General features: G+C 43.1%; 1 protein-coding gene across 1 annotated transcript; it reads left to right on the forward strand.

Moving 5' to 3' along the window:
• Positions 1-5436: 5436 nt before the first annotated feature.
• Positions 5437-9469, forward strand: LOC117849445 (receptor-like protein kinase FERONIA). The gene is made up of 2 exons (XM_034731002.2): positions 5437-5620; positions 6388-9469. Exon 2 carries the CDS (start codon positions 6613-6615, stop codon positions 9232-9234), a length of 2622 nt encoding a protein of 873 aa, XP_034586893.1. The 5' UTR covers positions 5437-5620; positions 6388-6612; the 3' UTR covers positions 9235-9469.
• The last annotated feature ends 14186 nt before the right edge of the window (positions 9470-23655 follow it).

Raw genomic sequence — 23655 nt, forward strand, 5'->3', positions numbered from 1 at the left:
TGTTGTGATCTAAATGCGCCAGATGTTGCTGCAACTTGAATTGCGCCAGATGTATGCAGCTTGTATGAAATTACTGAGATAAACTTGTACTGATCTAAACTCGTGTTGATTGTTGAACTCATGTTGATTGTTGATTGTATGCAACTTCTAAGGTACTGATCTAAACATGTTGATTGGTGATTGTTGTAGTAATCTAGACATGTTGATTTGATTGCTGATTGCTGATTCATTTGATTGCTGATTCTTCTAGTAACCCAGTGGAGCCATCACTTGTATGAGTAGCTAAGCTATGTAAGAGTAGCTAGATTAATATGTATGAGCAGAGCTTCATTGGCATATGTATGAGTAATCCAGCAGTAACTAAGCTAGTAAGAGTGGCTAAGCTATTTTGTATGACTTTTTTATACCCTTGTGTGTGTGCACTAGATTAAAGGTGACAAGGCATATTGGTCAGAACCAAATACACTTTTATTCTGTAATTTGTGCGTTGAGCAAATTAGAGAAGGGAATTGTCACAAAGCTACCATGTCCGCAAGAGGTTACAAAATAGTGCAAGAAAAATAGTTTGCTGCAACTGGATTGAAACATGAAAGGAGGCAGTTCAGGAATAGGCTACATGGATTGAAAACATTGTACACCTTCTGGAGGGGCTTGCACACAGAAAGTGGCTTGGGAAGGGCTTCAAATGGTACTGTCATAGCTCCAGATTGGTGGTGGGAGAAAAACACAAAGGTAAGTCCCATTTCAGTGTTGTGTAACCTCCTGTCTTATGTTATGCTCTGAGATAGTTATGTTATTAACCACCATTGTATTTGTTTTGCAAGGTCCCAAATTAGAATGTAAAAAATTCAAATATGGTGTTCCAGAGTATATGGATCAGCTAGAGGAGATATTCCATGAGGTTGTAGTAGATGGGTCTACCTCCTTCATACCTGGAGCAGAAGATGAAGAACCTGGAGAAGAAGATGAAGAACTTCCTGGAGAACCTGGAGAAGAAGATGAAGAACTTCGTGGAGAGCAGGGGTTCCCTTTTGATTGTGATGACAGCCCAGTTAGTACTAATAGCAGGAAGAGGGTTAGTAGTACTAGCACTAGGTCCACTGCCACAAGTCCTGGAAAAAAGTCCAAGAGCCCTATGGTTCAGGTTATGGACAAGATGTTGAATAAATGGGTTGAATTTGATGCTAGGCACCACAAGATATTGAAGAAGAAGGTGGACGAGAAAACTACCAAGGAGATGAAGGAAAGAGCAGAGTTGAAGAAGTGTCAAGAATTGGCCTTAGAATGTGGTGCTGCTCCTGATAGTGTTGAGTACTATGCTTGCCTGAGCATTTTTAAAGATGGAATGCACATAGAGTTCTTCTACAATATCCCAAGTCCTGAAGCTAGGCTGATTTTCTTAAAGAGATGGTGTGAGGAACACAAGATGTATTAGTTTAGGGCCTGTTCAACTGAGTTGTTTGCTACTTTGTTGTCTTAGTGTGTTTGAATTGAGTTGATTGAACTGAGTTGTTTGAACTGAGTTGTTTGTCTTTGAACTGAGTTGTTTGAATAAAATGAGTAGTGTGACTGATTTAGGATGAAATAGTTGCTTGCTTATTTGGTTTCATATGATGGTTAAGTTCTGAGATATATGATGATGAATACATTGCTAACAGTTATATGATGGAAAATAAATAGTGGTACTATCTAACAGTACTAACCTTTTGCATTGTTTATGATTTAGGATGCTAATTCTTCAACTGAGTTTTCAAGTGATGATGAGGATAATCATATTATGGAAGAATTATCTAGTGAAGATGAAACTATGGAGCTCATAATGCACTGTCGTAAGAGGAATCGGGAGTTCGCCAATATGATGTTAACCCTCGGTATGTACTATGAATCTTACATACACAAAGCTCCAAGGAGGGTTGCAACAGTGACGGGCCTTGAATGGGTAAATGAAACATTGTCAAATACGACCTCTTGTTATAACATGTTTAGGATGAGTTGCCCATTATTTCATCAACTTCATGATTTATTGGTTGACTCCTATGGTTTGAGAGGGACTCGAGATATGTCAACAGTGGAGGCTTTAGGAATGTTCCTATGGATACTTGGTGCACCGCAGTCACTTAGGCAAGTTGAGGATCGATTTGTGAGGTCGTTGGAGACAATAAGCCGTACATTCGACAAAGTGTTATGCACTGTTCTTAAGCTAGCAGTAGATAATATTAGGCCACTCGACCCTCAATTTAAGACGGTGCACAAAAGATTACTAAACCCTCGGTTTGCTCAATATTTCAACAACTGTATAGGAGCTATAGATGGCACACATGTTCCAGTTGTGGTGCCAAGTGAAAAGGTCATGCAATACATAGGGAGACATGTGTATACCACACAGAATGTGCTAGCTATTTGTGACTTCAACATGAGGTTTACATTTGTTGTTAGTGGATGGCCTGGATCGGTCCATGATATGAGAGTGTTTAGTGATGCCATAGAAAAATACGGTGACAAGTTTCCACATCCTCCTACAGGTACACTAGTTTCTATACGATAGTTTTTACATTTGTCCTTATATGTTGTCTAGTTCTTTTACCTACCAAGTTTGCCTTCATTTGTAGGCAAGTTTTACCTAGTTGATTCGGGGTATCCTAACCGTCCCGGTTACCTAGCACCTTACAAGGGTACGAAGTACCATCTACCGGAGTTTCGTAATGGTCCAATGCCCAAAGGTATGCAAGAGACCTTTAATTATGCACATTCATCCCTTAGAAATGTTATCAAGAGGTCCTTTGGAGTTTTGAAGATGAAGTGGAGGATACTAATGGGTATACCAAGTTTTCCAATGCACAAGCAAAGCAAAATTATTGTGGCATGCATGACAATTCACAATTTTATTCGAGAGAATGGTATTGCCGATAGGGAATTTGATTTGTACGATTGTGATGAAATTTTTTTTCCAATGCCCGGAACTTCAAATCGTGGAGGAGATAGGACAAGTACCCAAGGAGGAGATGAAGATAGCAACATGAATGCATTTCGAGATGAAATAGCTCATGCCTTCTACAATAGGTCTTAAAAAAATTGATTTCAATGTTGTAATGATAATGTATTTTTAGTTTAATTTTGGAGTTATTGGACATTGTAATAGACATAATATTCCCTTCTCATGCACTGTTGTAAGAGTGAAAGAGAAAGAGAAGAAGAGAGAGGAGAAGAATCAAGAAGAAAGGGAGGCATGCATGCATGCAGTGCAAGAAGAGAGTAGAACGGAGGCATGCATGCATGCATGCATGGAGTGCAAGAGAGGAGAACGGAGGGCCAGGAGGGCCAGCGCAGCACGCGCATGCATGTAAGGAGGGCCAGCGCGGCGCATGCAGCGCGAGCGGGAGGGGCAGCGAGCGCGGGCGGGAGGGGCAGAGCGGGAGGAGAAAAGCAGGGGCATGGGAATCATTTTGACTATTAGGTGCTAAATTTTAGCCTCCTATCCAAACACCCTAGGTGCTAAATTTTAGCCCCTTTATTTGAGTGGGCTAAAATTTAACCCTGGGCTAAATTTTAGCCCCTCCTCCCAAACAGGCCCTTATTAAACTTGTCTATTGGTATCATCTTCTATAGGTCTCTGGACTATTTAGGTATTAGTTAAAGCATATATAATTGTTAAATAAATGAATCCAGAGAAAAAAACAAAATTAGCCGTTTATAAACAGTAAACATCGAAATTGAAAGCCTAGAATTGCCGCCGTAGTCACTCACGAAAAAATCTGCGCCCTGCGGACGGTCGATTCCAGCAGCCGTTCCCCCGCGGCTGGCAATCCATATTAGCAGCCAGATTTTAACTCTTATCATGAACACAGACGTGTCGGACGGGAAAGATATATACACAAACAAATGGTTTAGCATCGCATCTCTAGGGCAATCAATTGACTGATCTAAAAATCTAGCTACAATCACCAGGAATGAATCTTCCTCGCGTACCAGCAGAGAAGAAAAGTGTACTCGGTGCTGCATGCATTGCCCTGGAGGCCAAAGCAGGCGAAAGCTACAACACGATGGGCTCCATCCATCGACCGGGTCTAAAAGGTGACCAAGGACGGCGTCGCCCTCGTCAAGGTCTTCCCCTGCCCTGGAAAACGTGTCCCCACGGGAACTTGATCATGATTGCCGATTTGATGATACACAAGATTCCAGCGAGCAGAGGTAGCTGAAATTAACAGTATCATATCAATCTTTTGAGTTGGCGCTAGCTTATGGATGTCACCGAAAGCGACGTGATTGATTTTACAATTTACATGTTGGCCGTCGGCTTCATTGATTTCGCTTGTTTGGGTAGCTCAAACGTAGAGCACCCTTCTTGAAATATCAAGAAAGATTGATAAAATATTTTTGGGAAAACGAGGAAGAGAGTAAGACTACACCCTGTAATTGCCTAATTAAAAATCTGCATGTATGATTGGTAGGTGTAGTGCATAGTTGTATATGGACACGTGCACTTTTTCATAAAAATCCAATAAGTATGGGTGGTTATGAGAACGTCGTCTAAAAAACATGGAACAAAACCACGGAGAGATTTCAATATCCGTATTGAGCATAGCTCACTTTGTTTACGTATGTTGTGGTGGAATCTAATTTTCTGGGTTTGAGTTTTCACACAGGTACTTACATTTACCACTAATTATTCTTGAAGTGGTAGGAGACATGCCATGGTAACTTTTTATCAACCTTAAGATATGCCACATCATTCTCTGAGGAGTGCTAATAAGAGTAGAACTCATAGTGGTGAGGATATATGTACATGTGTATAAGTTTTGCATATGTTATGTGTTTTAAAAAAAAGATTTTAATTTCAGTGGAATCCTGCAAAATCCTACCATGGGGAGAAGATGATGTTTTCTTCAAGAGTTCTGTTCTAGTTTTGAATTTTGATTGAATTATTTGTGACCAAACATAGTGCTTAGCTTTCAAGCAGAAGAAAAATGGAGCATTTTAGAAACGTATGGATTCAAACGAACCTTCACCAAGGCGCACCTATGTGATATATGGTACCACTCAAACCTGATAGTTGTTGTTTATCCTGGTGATGATGCCGTGTCATTTGAATACGCTGAATGATTAACAAAACACCATAGATTTCCAAGAATTATTTCTGTGTGAACTTGTAAGAAGGACATGGCATTCGGCATCTTTCTTGGATATGTTGCAATATAACAACTGTTGCCTTATGTTATTCTCAAACGCATATCTTGGATGAGAATCTCCCGGTCAAAAAGAAAATAATGTTTTAGAGATATAATGTGCCAGCAGGATCCTGTTTTCATTTTCAACTTCTTTTCTATCTAATAAATGTTATAGAAAGAAGAACAAATCGTCACGTGCGATTTCGGATACTGCAGGGGCTTGTTTGGAAGCCTCCACTACCTTTGTTAACTGTTCTTCCCGTGAATGATTCCCACGCGCGCGCACAACCAGCCAGACAAAGTGCAAAACCCCCGAACCCCACCACATCCACCCCTCGAGCGAAACGCACGCTCAATTCCTCTTCGCCTCCCCCACCAAACGCGCAGCGGCCGCCGCTCCTGGCTCCTCCCCGCGCAAGCTCGCAAGAAAATCGCCCCTCCTGCATCCTGGCCAGGTAACTGATTCCATCACCTTGTTTCTCCCGTTTTCGTGCTTCGTAGTGCCATTCTTGCCTTCCTGGATATCAAGGGGTTTGAAGGAAGTCCTTTTTACCAACAAATTTGGCTATGGAATCCCCAAATTTCAGTTCGTTGCCCCATGATCGTCCTTGCTGTGTCACCTGGAGTGTCATATTTTGGGCGGGGGGGGGGGGGGGGGGGGGGGGGGGTTGGGTTCCGATTAGTTAGTTCGGAATATTAGGTTTGTTTATACAGTCTCTACTTAGCAAGGGTACAGGTCCTTCCCCCCAGATGCAGTGATCATTCTGGAGTTTTAGGTGCTGTTCCTTCCTCTTCCTCTAAATCTATGATTTGGTTTTGTTTCCACTGCAAATTTGTAACTTAAGCCTGCTGGTAGTGTTTTTGGGGGCGCTAAGTTTGTTGTCTTCGGTATACTAGGCTACTAGCAGGGTGGCGCCTGTAACATGCTGCTGCTTTACTACTTCACTCCCTCGAGAAAAGAAATGCACAAATGCTACCTCTGTTCTGGCAGCGATCTTGAATGAATTAGTTATGGTGTGCAAATTGATACCTTTTCCGTAGTAGTTTCTGGACGGACTATAAATTTTGATCTTTGTAGAACCCTTAATTTGTGGTAGATTTTTTTCTCAGATATCAGACTTTACATATGGGTCAGTTTATTGCTGTTCATCTAGCCGATGTTCACTATACATCTTTTCTGTCAAAGGAACTAAGTTGGATTCCTTCTCTGGTCTTATTGCAGGTCCAGCTTGTAGCCATCTCTATCTGCCTTGTTCAGTAAACAACGACAGCAAGAGTGCTGTCCCAACCACCTTCAATTTTCCTGATTTTTTCTTGCCCAAAATCTCAAAGAGAAAGGTCCAATGTTCTGCTATGATCGAGCTGTTCCTAGAGCCAGCTTATAGCAAACAGGTGTAAAGGGATCCATGAACATCTTTCCTTGAGACACAACATCTATAAATCTACAATGGCACACCTAATCAGATGCCTCACACTGCTATGCATCTTGTCACTTGCTGTGGCGGCTGACAACACCACCATCGGCTCTGGCCAGATAAGGCTAGATTGTGGAGCATCAAGTCCAACGGCCCCTGATGCTAATGAACGGACTTGGGACAGTGACACTGGTTCCAAATTTGCTCCTTTACTGAAAGGAACTGCAGCCACTGCATCATACCAAGATCCTGCACTACCCTCGACTACGCCTTACATGACTGCTCGCATCTTCACTTCTAATTACACATATTCCTTTCCCGTTGGTCCTGGTCGCATGTTTGTCCGTCTCTACTTATATCCTAGCACTTATGGAAACCATGCTCCTGCAAATGCCTATTTCGGTGTCACAGCCGCCAATCTGACCCTTTTAGATAACTTCAATGCCTCCCAAACAGCTCTGGCAACAAATAGTGCCTCCTTTGTTCTTGAATACTCTGTAAATGTTTCTGCAAGCAAGCTAGACCTCACTTTCTCCCCATCCACACACCAGAATGGCTCTTATGCATTCGTCAATGGGATTGAAATCGTGCCCACACCTGACCTCTTCACTACACCAACACCAACACTAGCAAATGGTGGAAACCCAAATCCATTCCCCATCGATCCTGCTACAGGTTTCCAAACAATGTACCGGCTTAATGTTGGGGGCCAGGCCATCTCTCCGCAAGGTGATATTGACTTTTACCGCCAATGGGATGATGACAGTCCTTACATATATGCTTCTGGTTTTGGGGTTTCCTTTCAGAAAGACAAAAACCTTTCCATCACATATACACCCAGTGTACCAAATTACACCGCACCTGTTGGTGTCTATGAATCTGCACGGTCAATGGGGCCAAATGCACAGGTCAACCTGAACTCCAACCTTACATGGATTTTACCAGTTGATGCGGGATTCTTTTACCTGCTAAGGTTCCACTTCTGCGAGATCCAGTATCCAATAACTAAGATCAATCAGAGGTCATTCTTCATCTACATCAACAACCAGACAGCACAGCAGCAAATGGATGTCATCGCATGGAGCGGAGGAATCGGCAGAACAGCATACACAGACTACGTTATCATCACACCTGGTTCCGGTCAGATGGACTTGTGGGTTGCCCTTCACCCTGATCTTTCGTCGAGACCAGAGTACTATGATGCAATATTGAATGGTCTCGAGATCTTCAAGATACAGAATTATGGAAATAACAGTCTTAATGGGCTCAACCGTCCCATTCCATCTGTTGAACCTGATGGGAAGCCTGGTGTAAGAAACTCAAAGGTTGCTGCACCAGCAGCCATTGGTGGAGCTGTTGGTGGCTTTGTTGTGCTACTGATTGCCTCTATTGGTGTGTGCATCATCTGCAGAAGAAAGAAGAAGGTAGCCAAGGAATCTGGGAAATCTGATGATGGTCACTGGACTCCTCTCACTGATTACAGCAAGTCACAATCAAACACCTCAGGAAAGACAACCAACACAGGGAGCCGCACATCGACGTTGCCATCTAATCTTTGTCGTCATTTCTCATTTAGTGAAATCCAGGCTGCAACCAATAATTTTGATCAAACCTCACTCCTTGGCAAAGGTGGGTTTGGGAATGTGTACCTTGGAGAGATAGATAGTGGCACAAAGGTGGCAATCAAGCGTGGCAACCCAATGTCTGACCAGGGTGTTCATGAGTTCCAGACTGAGATTGAGATGTTGTCAAAGCTCCGTCACCGCCACCTTGTGTCATTGATTGGGTATTGTGAGGATATGAATGAGATGATTTTAGTGTACGACTACATGGCCAATGGAACTCTTAGGGAGCACTTGTACAACAGCAAGAAGGCACCACTCTCATGGAAGAGTCGGCTTGAGATCTGCATCGGTGCAGCTCGGGGTCTGCATTACCTTCATACAGGTGCAAAATATACCATCATACACCGAGACGTCAAGACCACCAATATTTTGTTGGATGACAAGTTGATTGCTAAGGTTTCTGACTTTGGCCTGTCGAAGACTGGTCCAAATGTCGATAACACTCATGTGAGCACAGTTGTGAAGGGAAGCTTTGGATACCTCGACCCTGAGTACTTCCGACGGCAGCAGCTCACTGAGAAATCTGATGTCTACTCGTTTGGGGTTGTGCTGTTTGAGGTCCTCTGCGCGCGCCCTGCCCTGAGCCCCTCACTTCCAAAGGAGCAAGTGAGCCTTGCCGATTGGGCACTGCACTGCCAGAAGAAAGGCATTCTTGGCCAGATCATCGACCCATATCTCCAAGGGAAAATTTCTCTCCAATGCTTCATGAAATTCGCAGAGACCGCAGAGAAGTGTGTGGCTGATCACAGCATTGACAGGCCATCTATGGCCGATGTCCTCTGGAACCTTGAATTTGCACTCCAGCTGCAGGAGAGTGCAGAGGACAACAGCAGCCTCACCAATGGGACATCATCAAACACATCACCACTTATCGTGCCCAGGCTTCACTCGGATGAACCACCGACAGACACAACCACTACCACATCAACCACAATGAGCTTGACAGGGCAGAGCCTTGCAAGTATGGAGTCAGACGGGCTGACCCCAAGCAGTGTCTTCTCACAGCTCATGAATCCAGGTGGCCGGTGAAAGCCAACTGTAAGCTAGAATTGCAGTTAATATCTTCAGATTTGCTATGTATTTCCAGCTTCGTGGTATATATAACTAACTAGTATATTTATCATATAGACATGTTCAGCTCCTATTATATAGAACCGGTATATATTTTTGTCTAGTCGAAATCACTGTAATTGTATAGCTATTGCCAAGGTACTGTGTTTTCCATTATCATTGAAAAGCTTTTAGAGATATGAATCTCACTTAAGGATCGATTTGTAAAATTTACATGTGCAAGCAAGGTGTCACTATTTAGTTCCCCTGACAGCAATCTCCTTTACTTAATAGTACACGAATCGGGAGACATACAAGGTTAAAATGGGTTACTGACTGCAACATGTGGTCAAATGGGCAACTGACTGCAACATGTGGAAATCTGTATTTTCATTTCTTAGACCAAAATGCCTCTGTCGCAGATACAAACTTAGTTCAGTGCAGTATTTGACTATCAGACCATAGTAGTCATAGCAAAACCTGTTGCTACCACCTTTCCATCTGTCTGTGTTCATGTGTATAGTACACAGAGAGCCTGCATTGTGATCGTGTCCACTATTAACTTGAGAGGCACTGCCATATGAAATTATCAGAACATACTACATGACACTGCATTGTTAAATTACCATCTAGCAATGCCTCAACTTCAAGTCCATGAGCTTCTTGGTTGAAAAGGACATGTCAAAAAGGGAAAGCATGGTTATTGATAGTAGAAATATCATAATTATGTATTATCCATTTTGCAGCAAATCGGAAAAGGTTTTCTTGTTTGTGCTAGCTGTTTTATCTCCTCCATGCTGAAATCACGGAATGATGCAAACTGTTCCCACAATTGCTTAAGGTCTAGGTCACTGAATTTTATATAAATAGCCCATGAGGCTCTTTATAGATCAATCTACAATTTGCCCTATATTTTCATATTGTCACTGGTATAGCGCTGCTGTCTCCACAGCTTCCGCCACACCGACCCCACCCATGTCTGATCTCTCAGTGGCTGGAAACCTGCGACCTGGATTTTAGGGTTCATGCATGCCACCGACCACTGATTGGCCTAGAGTTGTTACCGATCTTTTTTACATAGGATTTTTCTCTATTTTTTCCGATCATAAATTTGTTTGCATAATCCTGCTGACCCGTCAGTACACCACATTTCGGACTTCGACCTCTCCAATGCTTCCTAGCTTGCTTCATTCTTTATGCAATACAATCTTTGTAAACCTCGCTTGCCTTATTCTTAAATGAATCAGCAGTACTGCTAGGTCGATCCAGCCATGGGCGCCCTAGCCATGGTGATATTGTGCCGGGGTGCCACCTGATCCATGCGGTGGACATAGGTTATTCTTATTTACTTATTTATTTTTATCCTCTGTTATCATCTAAACTTACTCTAGAGTTCTGCGGTATAAAGTTAAGCTATTTTGTATGCTTTCTTATGCAATCAACCGTTTTAATTGATTTGGCTCAAATACAATCTGATCCAATTACTTGGATATATAGTTATGTTCAACTTTTTAATTATCTCATTTGTTAAAAAAAATGCGAATTGATGGTCATGTTCGAATTGACATAAGTCTTCTTTGGTTCCATCCATTATAAAAAGCATGTCAGAACCACGTATCAAATAAAATTTACTGTATGTTATATGCAACAGAAAAAATACACTAAAATGAAATGAAGAATCCAATCACTAGAAGAAAAGTGGGTCAATCGTCTATAGTTATTTTGCATACTCTATTTTGAGTATCCCGACATCACAAATACTTGGATTTTTTTGGCCTATTTAGTTTGTCTGAAATGTCATATTTAATTGATCGGATAGTAGCAGTTACTTCATCTTATCTTTTTTTTTAAGTAATGCATGCAACCCAAGATCCGTACTTTCTAATATTTGACCGACCTTGTTTTTTAAATTCGTAGATTACTATATATACAAATTAATTTCATGAGCATAAATATTTTAATATACTCTGAGTCAAACCGTAGCGGTTGGAGACCGTATCAAGTCAAACCATACTTTACATTTTCAGAAAGAGGAAGTATGCACTGCTTCTTTGTAATCGAATTTCTATTTTGGTAATTCGGTTGAGTGCATTTTGCATCGGGGATAAATTAATTGGATTTTACTATTACTAATTGGAGGCTCCTTTTGAAACCTTCAAGTGAATCCACCTAGGATTCCTAGACGAACACTTTAGAAAAAGAGAGAAATCCTAAAAATTCTTAAAAAAAGCAAAATATCCGGCCATTTCTAAAATTACCCACCTATAATTAACAAAAATAATCCCATATATCTATGTCTAAATACCCACATATGCCACTATAGAAAAATTTTAATCTAAACGATCTGCCGGTCACATCTTACATAATAAATCTCTTTGCTTGAAATAAAATAAAAAATCATCTAACTATCATGTCCTGCCGGTCACATGTGACGCAATTAATCTCGTGCCCTTAATCTCTCTCACATTTCACTAGTAGAAAATTGGCTTTCGATGTGCCCCCTTTTGTCCCGGTTTAAAGTTGGTCCGGGATAAAAGGTTTACCAACCGGGACTAAAGCTCGGTCACTGGTGGGGGGCTCACCAACCGGGACCTTTTATCCCGGTTGCAAAGGCTAGTGGGAAAAAAAGATCCTGAGAGGCCTTTTATCCCGGTTTGAAACACCAACCGGGATAAAAGACCCCCCCTTTATCCCGGTTGGTAACACCAACTGGGATAAAAGGGTCGAGAGCCTTTTATCCCGGTTTGTAATACCAACCGGGATAAAAGGGGGTCATTTATCCCGGTTGGTGTTTCAAACCGGGATAAAAGGGTCTCAACAAGGTGACTGAAAGAGAACTAAATCCCTCGAACCCTTTTATCCCGGTTTGTAATACCAACCGGGATAAAAGGGGGTCTTTTATCCCGGTTGGTGTTTCCAACCGGAATAAAAGGGTCCCCATGAGTTAATACAAAAGGATAGCATCCCCTATATAGTCCCGGTTGAGTGACCCGGGATAAAAGATCCCCCCTTGTCCCGGTTGGTTTATCCTGGATGGATTTTCAGGAGATTTGCACCCTACCAACCGGGACTAAAGGCCAATTCTCTACTAGTGTTTAAATCATAAAAAAGAGTCTATCATGAAAGGCTAACAAACAAACTAGATACGTACGTGCATATAGATATGCCTGCCGATCAGATGTAGCGTAATCTCTTGTCTTCAATCTTTCTCCCATATTTAAATCATAAAACAATCTATCCTAAAGGGTTGTTAGCTAATACAATTAACAAATTAGATACTATAAAAAGAGAGGTGCCGTCTTTCCCAAAACAACTCTTTTCATTTGTGTACTGCTTCATCAACTAGGGCCTGCTGCTACTTTCATCAACAGAACTAGGCCCTGCTACTATTCAACAGAAAGGTACGATCAACTTGCCTTGAACTGTTATTCCTATTGAAGGTTCAAGTGCTACGGCCAGGTAACCTTTTAGACCTTTCAAATCTCAATTTGTTTAATTTCCCTTCTATAATTAGATTAATTTTTCATGGCAGGTGTTACGCCTACTAAACCATTTGTTTATTGTTTGGCCTGCTACGTGCTAGGTATAGATGACTTCGGATTGATCAAAATCTGTGATATTGTGCTCATGATCGAGTAGGAAGTTAATTCATCTTTCTCTCATCCAAAACAGCTACAAAACTTTCAATGATTACATGCATGCTACAGAACTTCTGTTGAACTCAAAATATCTTCTATAGTGCTCTTCCAAACAATTTAATTTGCAGTCAGATATTTAAATACAAAATTTTAAATTTGTAGTGACCATGAAGTTAAAGTTTAATTTCGGGGAGACAAAGTTGAGGAGGTTGATGATAGGACAAAATCCCATGTCATCGCAATAACATCTACAACTGTGAGGAAATTTAGCACTAAGTCATCATTTAATATGAGCTATTCAATATTTTTCATTCAACAAACTAACCTCCTAAGAAATTAAATTATTGATATTTTCTCAGGGTAATCAATATCATCAACCAATGCAACAAAAGTTTATGTAGATCTACCTATTCCTGAAACTAAGGATGCACACGACAGGTAAAACAAATTTAGATATTTGTTTTCTATTTAAGCTATGTAGCATGCACTCTAACATGATAAATTCTTTTGTATGAAAAAAGCGTTAGTTCAATTGATAATATTATCAAAGAGAGATTCATATTGAGGATCATCTAAAAGGGACATTGGAAGACCAAATACAGTACAACAGAAGAACTTTAGAAGAATTGAATTCGATATTATTTGACATATCAAATCAGGTATGCGTTAGTTTGTTCATTATAGATTATCCTGTTTAAAGACTTACATACATACTGATGGTATTGTTTCTACTTACAGGATAAGATATTTACCGTTGAAGCAACAATAAATGAAACTAATGCAACATTTTGGTTTGAACTACATCTCATGTAGTAGAGGCGATTGTAATAAGCAACTTGAAAAGAAGTTTGATCACTACTATTGCAATAAATATGACAAGAGAGTTGAACCTAAAGCACAGTAAATTATTTAGTACTTTACAATCTTATTATAGTACCCATATTTCTAATAGGAGAAAAATATCTGCAGATATAAAATTAAGCTTCAAAAAGGTGATCCAACAGCAGTTGCAACTTGTGTAGCTTTTGACAAGGAAGCACAAATGGTAATTAATGAATCGGCAGTATGTGGACAAACATTGATTTTTTAGTTCAGAATGACCGAGTACAATTTGACAAGTTTTTGACCTGATTATACTGTTCCAAAGATACTTTTACAACAGAAAAGATCAGTTCAAGAATTGAAATGCAAAGTGTCAAAAAGGTAACACATTTTCATTATTACTAAGTAGTTTATTGCACCTTTTCTTTTGAATCCTTACTATTTGATAAGTTTACTGTATCGCTGAAACAAATTCTGACCTAAATTTATTTTCTTTTTGATTATTTGAAGGAAGTAGAAGACAACTCATACAAAGGATGCACAATAACTACTGAAAATGAAGAGGTAGACACTGACGACTCTTTTACCAGAAAAAATAGTTGTAGAAGAAGACACAAGAGATGGACACGTTGAAAAAAGGATAATATTATCGTCTCCTTTACAAGGGCGCACTATTTACAGGGGACAAAACTACCAATATGCTATGATGATATGTCATTCTATTCAACACCTTAAACTATTTGTGTCATTTATGTGTAACGTCGTTGAGGAAGAAGAAGGTCAAAGACCATTACCTAACATCAACAGTACAGTGTTTCAAGATAAGATGAAGAAATTGATGAGACACATAAAACGTGGACTACAATGTAGGGAACCTATTGCAGGTAAATATGAACATCTCATATTCAAGTATGCTGCTAATTATTCATTTATAGGTGAGCTAACAATATCCATTTTCAATGTAGATATCTACATGATTGAGTTCCAAAAGACGGGCCTCCCACATGCTCATATACTTAAATTTGATTAATATCTGCTACATTGGGAAGTACCGAGGAGACACATGAAACATATTGATTTTCCTTTTTTTATTATCATTGTACTTATTACCAATTTTAAAGAATAGTATCCACTATAAAAAATGTATTGGTCTCACTACCAATCATAACAACCAATGCTCATTAATGTATTATGTACTATTTAAATTATATGATGTCATAAGCATAAAGAAAATAACACATAAAAGAAAGCAAAAAATAGAAAATATTATTGATTGTTCTCCCTAATCTAAATAATAACTTATAAGTACTAGCCCGTGCGGATGCACGGGTTGATGGACTATTTTGCTAATGAAAATCCAGCCCGGCCCGAAGCATGGCCCAGCAAAATGATTGGAAACTTGCAATGGATTCCTTTTACCGGCGTTGGAATCCTTACCTGATCCGTCCCACGTGAAATCTAGCGGCGCCGGTTACCATCGCAGTGATGCCTAGAAAACCCCCATTGACCCCTGTGCCCTAGCATCGATCCCCCACATTGCCGTCACGCCGACAACCCCCTCCGCGCCTTGCAACCGCCGTTCCGCCGAAATCCCCTCCGCGCGTCGCAATGCCATCGAGGAAGAAGAAGCAGCAGGCCCAGAAGGCGGCGAATGAAACGGTGAGCGCCAAGTGTTACTCGGCCATGGAGGTGGATCCCGCCAAAGAAGACCTCAGCCTCCTGGAGGCCCTCAGGTATACCACTTGTACTACACATCGATCGCGCGCGCACCTGCATCCTTTGTTCTGATGATTGTCCAGAAAAGATTTAATCTTTGTCAAACGAGCAAGGTAACTAATAAGGCGATCGATGACGCGAGTGCGCGACAACACACGGCGTACCTGATAGGCCAATATCTGTAGATAAACAAATCTTGGGGATTGCTGGCGGCTTAAGATTTGCGTAGATCTGAGCTACGTTAACGAAACTCATGATGGATTGAAACACGCGCGGTGCTGATTATGTGCTTGCAGCATATTATTCCATAGGTCTGATTTTGCCCATGTACGCCATCGTTTTGGCCAACACTTAATTGTTGGGCAGTGCAGTGATTTTATTAGGTCTCTGGTAGGTTTCCGGTCCTAGCAATCACTGCTGCATGCTAATTAGGTTCATAGTGCTTGATCAATAACCACGTGCCATTGATTCGATTTGGTGTCGGTACATATGAATGTACTTGGTGATTCGGTATAACATGTATACAAATTGATGGTTAAACTAAGAGAAGCTTTCACTAATCTGATCTTGCTTGAATCAATACAGAGAACCATTGCAAATTCCGTTTTTTTAGTGTTTACAGACTATATTCTTCTGCATAGGTTGCACTTGCACATTACGCTCTCCACGGATTTTCTGTGGATAATCTTATACTTGGTACCAATTTTAAATTGGTGCTCTGCTTTTTCATATTCATGTTTGTGTGGTTCACCATGCAGTAATTTTTCAATTAGGTTTTATTGTCTGACTATTTGATGTAACTGTTGGCTCAAATGGATCATTTTCTCATTAACCTAAGGGCAATAGCCCAGTTTTGGAACACATATTGGTAATAGAGCTACTAGACTTAACTAACAATCTCCCCCTAAGTCTAGCAGCTTTTACGTAGAAATGAAAGTATAATTGGTGATAAGGTGCACATAGGCACGAACCACCCATGGATACTAGTGCTCACAGGCATTACTAGTATATTATTCTATCACCATAAAGACTTAACCCTTCCTGCGGTTGCCTTGACGCTCCCTTCCTCAACAAACTTGAGCGGACTTACTATCAAGCGTCCATCTGCATGTGCCAGGCCGCGTGTCCCTCAGTCTCAGCAAAGGAGCGAGACTCACCGTCGTCGCGCGTCAGGTAATGGTCCTGTCCTGGCACTGGAACTCACCGAGCAGTCCAGTCAAGAGCTCGCCATAGCCACACAGGGACTAAGGTAGGCACGCTCGGCGAAGAAGAGCTGCCCACTCCCACAGGTCCCACAGCCACCATCCACCATCTTGCCCTGCACCATCTCCTTGGTGCTGAGCTATGCCTCCTCCATGTAGAGGACGTAGAGGTTGTTCTTCCCCTATCCACCTTGGCAAGGAGGCGGCAGCAGCGATCCCAGATGCGGAGCACTCCGCTGTCAATCTCCACGCGCGACCCGTTCTCATCCAGCTGCCTGAGGCTAATGATCGAGTTCCTCAGTGTGGGAATGTAGTAGACACCAGTGAGGAGCCGGTGCTTGCCAGTCTTGGCGATGAGGATGACAGAGCCCACGCCCTTGAACTCCACAGCCGAAGAGTTGCCAAACTTTACGGAGCTGCGCACGTCAACATTCAAGTTGGAGAAGTACTCCAGGCCCCCAGTCATGTGGTGTGAGGCACCACTATCCAGAAACCAACCATTAATCTTGTCGTCGCTGGTACTGTCGTGGAGGGAGACGTGTGCGCGCGGCTCGTTGAGGTGGAGGACAGCCGTCGCGGTGCCGTGGGAAGAAGCTCGATGGTCCCGTGAGGCAGGAACAGAGCCGGTTCTTCCTCCTCCTCCTCCTCCATAGCCTGCACAACATGGGCCTAGCTGAGCCTCGGCTGGCGGCACTCCCTAGCCTGGTGGCCAGTCCTGCCACAGTTGTAGCAAGTGTCATCTTGTGCAGCCTCGTGCTCGCTGGCGGCACCGCCCTGGGCGCCTCCTCGCGCCTTGGGTGCTGCTTGCCGTGCTTATGGCCGCCTATCGAGAAAGAAGATTCCCCTCCTTCCGCTCCTTTTGGCAGGCGAGCCACCTCTCCTCGGTGAGGTGGAGCTGACCACCGAAGATGATCTCCCCACCAGAAGAAGGCTCGTCGCGTTCATCGAACGCCTTGAGTCATCCCATCAGCTCCTTGATCGACAACGTTGAGAGGTCGAGTAGCGTCTCGATGGAGATAGCGAGCTGGGTCGCGGCTGCTGCTGCCGCCTGTGCCTCCTCCATGGCTAGGCAGCCTGCCTCGGCTGCACGCGCTGCCGCAGCCTCTACAGCCGCCGCGTGTGCTGCTCGAGCTGCAGCCACCTCTCGCACCTCGGCGATGCGCAACGCCGCGCCGCGGCGCTGGTCCTCTCGCCTCACGGCCTCCGCCCGCCGCTCCTCCTCCTCACGGGCTGTAGCCGCATGCCGTGCCCATCGCCGCTCCACTGCTTCCTGCTCCTCGGCTGCAATGCGCTACTCCTGCTCCTAACGCGCTGTGCCGCCGCCGTCGCCTCCTCCTCCTCCTCACGCTGCTCCTCCTCGGTCGTTGCCCTGTGGCGCCACGCACTGCTCGGTGGGAGGAGGTACGGAAGGAGCCCCTGAAGCAGGTCGGGAGTGCCGGCACCACGTCGGCCACCAGAGCCGCTGCGCCGCCCGTGGCCGGTGCTTTCCTAGAGCCAGCCATGGGGAAGGTGAAGGAGAACCGGTTGGGGAAGAGGTCGAGGGAGAAGTCACGAGCTGCTCTGCGCACTGCTCCTGGCTGCCACGCGCATCCTGCTGCCGAGCCACCCCCGCTCGCTGCTGCTCCAGCTGCCACACGTCGCCTGCCTCGTCCACCCGCGTGTTGCGAGCCACTGCCGCCACTGCCCTAGAGCTGCGCGAGCCCGAGCAGTCGCCGCCTGCCTTTGATTCGCGCCGTCCCGATCCGTAGGGGAAGAGGCTGCGCGCCGCCACCTTGATCCGTAGGGAAAGAGGCCGCCGACGCCCGATCCACGCGCGGGACAGGTGGGGAAGGTGCTCCGTCGGCTGGATCTGGCCGGGAGAGCGCGCGTTGCTGCCGTGGGAGTGGGCCCTACGGGCTAGGGTTTTGGGCTAGGACGAGAGGGTGGAGAATGGGAGAGGAGAGAGGGGGTGAGAAAGATGGGCTCTAGATACCAATTGTTGGCCCAAATGGATCACTTTCTCATTAACCCAAGAGCAATATCCCAGTTTCGGTATATATAGGCTGCTAACCAAGAGGCAGCTTGGTGGCTAACCAAAGGGGTAAAATAGGAATAAAAGCTGATATAGCTACTAGAGTTAACTAACAGTTACTACCCCATATTGTTTTATTTGACATTGGTTAGTTCAAAAAAGAATTAACCAACGTTGGAGGGAGTATTTAACTTGTTTATTTGCTCATTATGCTCATTTTTTTCCTTGTTTATTTGTTGATCTACTTTCTCTTAGGGAGAAGAACAAGGATGCATTGAGACATGTCCTTGATCCCAGTTGTGGACCCTTCAAATCCAGCAAGCCCAATACAGATGAAACAGTCTGGTATCTCACCAGTAGCTCTCATCATATGACTGGTAATCTTGACCTATTGACTGATGTTACTCCAGTGTATGATCGCTGGATACGAAGCATCCTGGGAATAGGACCGCCAGCGCAAGTCCTGGCCCATGGATCAGTTAACAGCAATGGCATCATTCTCCACGATGTTTGGTTTGTTCCAGACATCAACGTGAATGTTGTATCTCTCCCTCAACTTGGTTTAGAATGGCATATGGATGCAGATCATTGTTTGCTCAGACGTTCTGATGACCAAGCAGTGGTGGGGACAGGTCATTTGGGAACTGATGGATTGTATGAGCTTGACTTCATCAATCTCAGTAGGTAAGTTGCCAGTACTTCAATGAGTTATTTTTCTATCAGAAATTCTCATTTCGCTATTCCGTTTTGCTGAATTACTGAATATGCGTACTCTGATCACCAAAGAGGACAATTTTCTAGTTTTATTTATGAACTGAGGATTATACATGTTCTCAGATCTTCCATTGTTAATATTGTTGACGAACTGAGGCATATGTTCAGCGTCTCCCATTGTTTAATAACCAAGCAAATATGACCCGCATTGGTTGTTGTATCATTATTTTAACTTTTTGTTTCATAATATATGCAAACTACCGACTCATAGTTACTCCTTTTTTCTGACATACGTATCAGAGGACCTGTCTGGTACATTGCTTCAAATGTGAGTCAGCACATGACAGGTGATCTGCATCTCCTCACTGACTTCATCCCCATCCGACCAAGTCATACGGTTAAGACGCACACGGGGGCGAGGCTGCAGGTGTGCGGCAAGGGATCAGTGAAAACTGGGCCATTCATGATCCCTGACGTATGCTATGTCCCTGGCCTTGGGTGAGAACATCATCTCGATCAGCCAGCTCACTGATACTGGTTTCACCCTCATATTTGGCGCTGATAGATTCGCCGTGAAGAAACTTTGCGATGGAAATTTAGTTGGCTATGGCACCTATGGCGGGAACCAGCTGTTTCACCTGGATTCTCTCAAGATCCCCACCAACAAGTGACAGTGTGCCTGTATCTTGCTATGAACCTACAGATATGAACTTGAACTCGCCTTATACATTCTTCACGTACGAGAGGTGGACATATGTTACGCCAGTAAACGTCTATACTTCTGTTATATATATATGCTCTTTTAAAGGCTGGGTCTTCCTGCATGACCGTCTCTCTAAACTTTTAATGCGAATAACTGTTGGATTTCCAAATTGATGCATTTGAAGCTAAATGTGTCTCCTTTCTGTAAGTTTGTGAATCATCTCTAGGAAATGGATGTTGCTTCGTGCATAATTTAATGATGATTTACGTTGTCACAATCATAATTTGGTGTTGTGGCAACATGTTTGCAACTTAAAACAATTTAGACTTTTGGCTGGCCCAATGTGCCAGACACTTCCAAAAATTCAAATATATCTCAAATCCAGATTTTAGCATCTGTCGACGAATTCCTTCATCTAAAAAATGCATATGTCAACGAAGACTAGTTATAATTTGTGGACCTCTGGATGAGAGTTGTATGGTTCAACATGTGAATGGTAATAGCTGTCCAGATCAAATACAGGGATTAAGCATGCGAATGGTACTGACTGATGTACTCCCTCCTTCATCCCAAATTATAGATCTTTAGATTTTTAACATTGTGAGCACCAAATTGTTAATAAACATAGTAAGCACCAAATGGTTCCTTTCACAGTAATTGCTCACCTTTACATGCAAATGTACTGGCAAATGGCAATGCATCACGAGCCAATAACCTTCTCTTTACTGCAAAGGCAGATCATGAAGGGGGAGCAATCATGATTATTTTGTAGTGGAAATATCGCAATTCTACATCCATTTACAATAAATTCGAAATGGTTATCTTCCCTGCGCTACCTGCTTTTATCTCCTCCATGCTGAATCTGCTACCTCGCGCCCACACGGCTAATGCCAATGCAACTAAGTAATTAATTAACCGCAGAAGTTTTTTTAACAAAACAATGGGAGTTGTAACGTTTTTCAGATAATGGATGACGTATTTCTAGCTTTACATCCTCAGGATCACAGGATGCATAAGACTACAATTATTACACAAAATGGCTTAGAGTGCCCACGTTGCCATTACTAGGGATGAAAGCGGTCGGGAACGGTCGGGAAAACCTTAACCATTCCTGCTACTGCAGGAAAGCCGGATGGAAAAAATGAAATTGATATTACAGGATATAAACGGAACATTTCGATCGGGAACATGTCGATTACGATAGGGAATCGATAAGTCAAAACGGGAACACCATGATACATAATGACTCCAAACAGCTAAATAGTAAACACACATACCACACCATTACAACATTACTTAGTCATAGACACACGGCACACAACCTGGAGACTCCAGCTAGAGTTCCAGACATACATCATGATTCACAGATGGCAAGTCCAAATAAAAAAAACATACATGCCACAATGGGCAGCAGCAGCCAACAAAACAAAGTTCAGAAAGGATAGCAACTCAGTAGGCTCGCGAACTGTGGCAGAGGGGTGGGAGCCTGGCATCCTAGCTGCCGAGGGTGACCGGCCAACAGCGGAGTGGCTAGGCTGCCTAGGGAACCGGCCGGTGGCGGTGGGGATGGGGGCCTGGCCGCCAGGCCCCTGGGGCGACCGGTCGGCGGCGGCGGAGTGGCCTAACCGCGGCCTCTTTGGGCACCCAACTGGGGGCGGAGTAGCCTGAGCGCCTGGAGCCCGGAGGCCTGGGCTTGGGGGTGGGCGGCGGCGGTCGACGAAGAAGGTGACTCAGAAGATCTCTTATGGCCTCAGACTTGAAGATGTGAGAAGAGAGAGAGAGAGAGATTGGAGTGCGGCGGCGGCTTAGGAATCGATGCGGAGCTGGGGACGGGGAGGGGGTAGTCATGACGTGGTGGCGTGGGGTGGCTGAGGCGGGCCTTAGGGTTCGATGATGGGCTAAAGTGCTAGGCCGAGCGAAGGAGTTGGCTGAGTTTGGGGACTAAATACATGAAACAACCGCAGGATTTTTCCCGGCCAAATATGGGAACTGACGATACGGTTGGGAAAAGGCCCCGACCGGTTCCGCTCCCGGTTTCACCGGTTTTTCCCAGTTTCCTATTTTTCCTATGAAAATAATATCTGATCGGAATCTACAATATACTTGGTGCCGGTCGGTACGGGATTTTCCCGTCCTGTTTTCATCCCCTAGCCATTGCTCGACACATTAAAATGAATTGAAGCTTTGATAGTTTCACCACTACATCTGATTCATCTAATTCAATCTACTTGTGTTTTCTTGTTCTCTCTCTCGAAACAACTATCTTGCCATTAATGAATAAATAGTTGTACTTGTTGTGCTACTAGTTGATTGAGTGGCTGTTAAGTTCATTTCTTATTGCCTTCCTTTCTCTAGTCCTTTCTTTTTCTTTTCTTACATCTTCAATTTACATTGCCTGCAACCAATCCACAGAAATGAGATACATCAGATCAATATAGTACTCACATGCATGTGCATCTGTACAACTGTAAAGGAACTGAAAGTAGAAGGAATTGTGATAGTACTACATCCATCTTTTTCTTGTTAGAACAATCCTGGCACTTTCAGTCAAAAAACAGTTGAGACTTGCTATAGCAGCTACTGACCAATCTGTATAACTTACATGTTTGACTTTACTCAAATTAAAACTTCTAATCAAAATCCTATCCAAGTATTGGGCGTTGCTACCACTGATCTGAAGCACAGAGAGCAAGGGCTTAAGTCAGACACCTATCAGGCATTTCAGATGCGCGCATATACTTTGACGAAGTTGATATCAATGCTTTTTTAAGAACAGAATCCACCATATACTTTGGAGAAGTACATATTGCCGTTTGGTTTCATAAGAAGAGGGGGAGAAGAAAAATAGCTAAGAGATAGAGTACCTGACCTTGATCATTGTGGTTCCATTCTCACAGACTCTGTGTATATCCTCAGAGCCAGCTATTTTCTAAAGATTTTATACTCTGCAAATAGAACAACATGAGTTCAGTTGAAATACACAGACTTTATCCATTATATATTTATATACATCGCACAAGTCATGTTCTCATGAGGTGAAATATCAAACTATGTTCTCATGGGAATCTGGAATGACATGCTATAGATGTTACAAGACTCCTAACACATGCAGCTAAAAAGAAGAAGAAAAGGTTGACCTAAGCCTGCCATAGCTTGGACTGTTGGCTTCTATCTGTCCAGCTTGACTCTTATAGTAAGGAATCTGAAATGAATAAACAATGCTAGAGTCAAACTTGGTAAATAGCAAGAACCCTGGAATGAATGCAGTTTGCTCTCTGCATAACTTCAGCTAGAATTATGTGTTCATTTCTAAATATAAAAATAACTTGGACAGAGCATTTTCTGTGTATTCAGATATTCAGGTATGGCACTAGGAGCAAAAGCACTAGCAGATATTCAGCGCATTACAAGGCATGAACAACTTCCTATAGTATATAGAAAATTCAATTGTCCAACATTTAGCCTAATATAATTGAAATGTTCAATTAACCATGATACGCTACTTTTGGAACAGGAAGCTCTATTTCTTCCACTTTCCCTTTTATAACAATTATTAGGACGGTCAGAAAATTAATGTTAATGGATCATAGCCAA

Source organism: Setaria viridis, chromosome 3, assembly GCF_005286985.2.
Source record: "Setaria viridis chromosome 3, Setaria_viridis_v4.0, whole genome shotgun sequence".
Taxonomy (NCBI): Eukaryota; Viridiplantae; Streptophyta; class Magnoliopsida; order Poales; family Poaceae; genus Setaria; species Setaria viridis.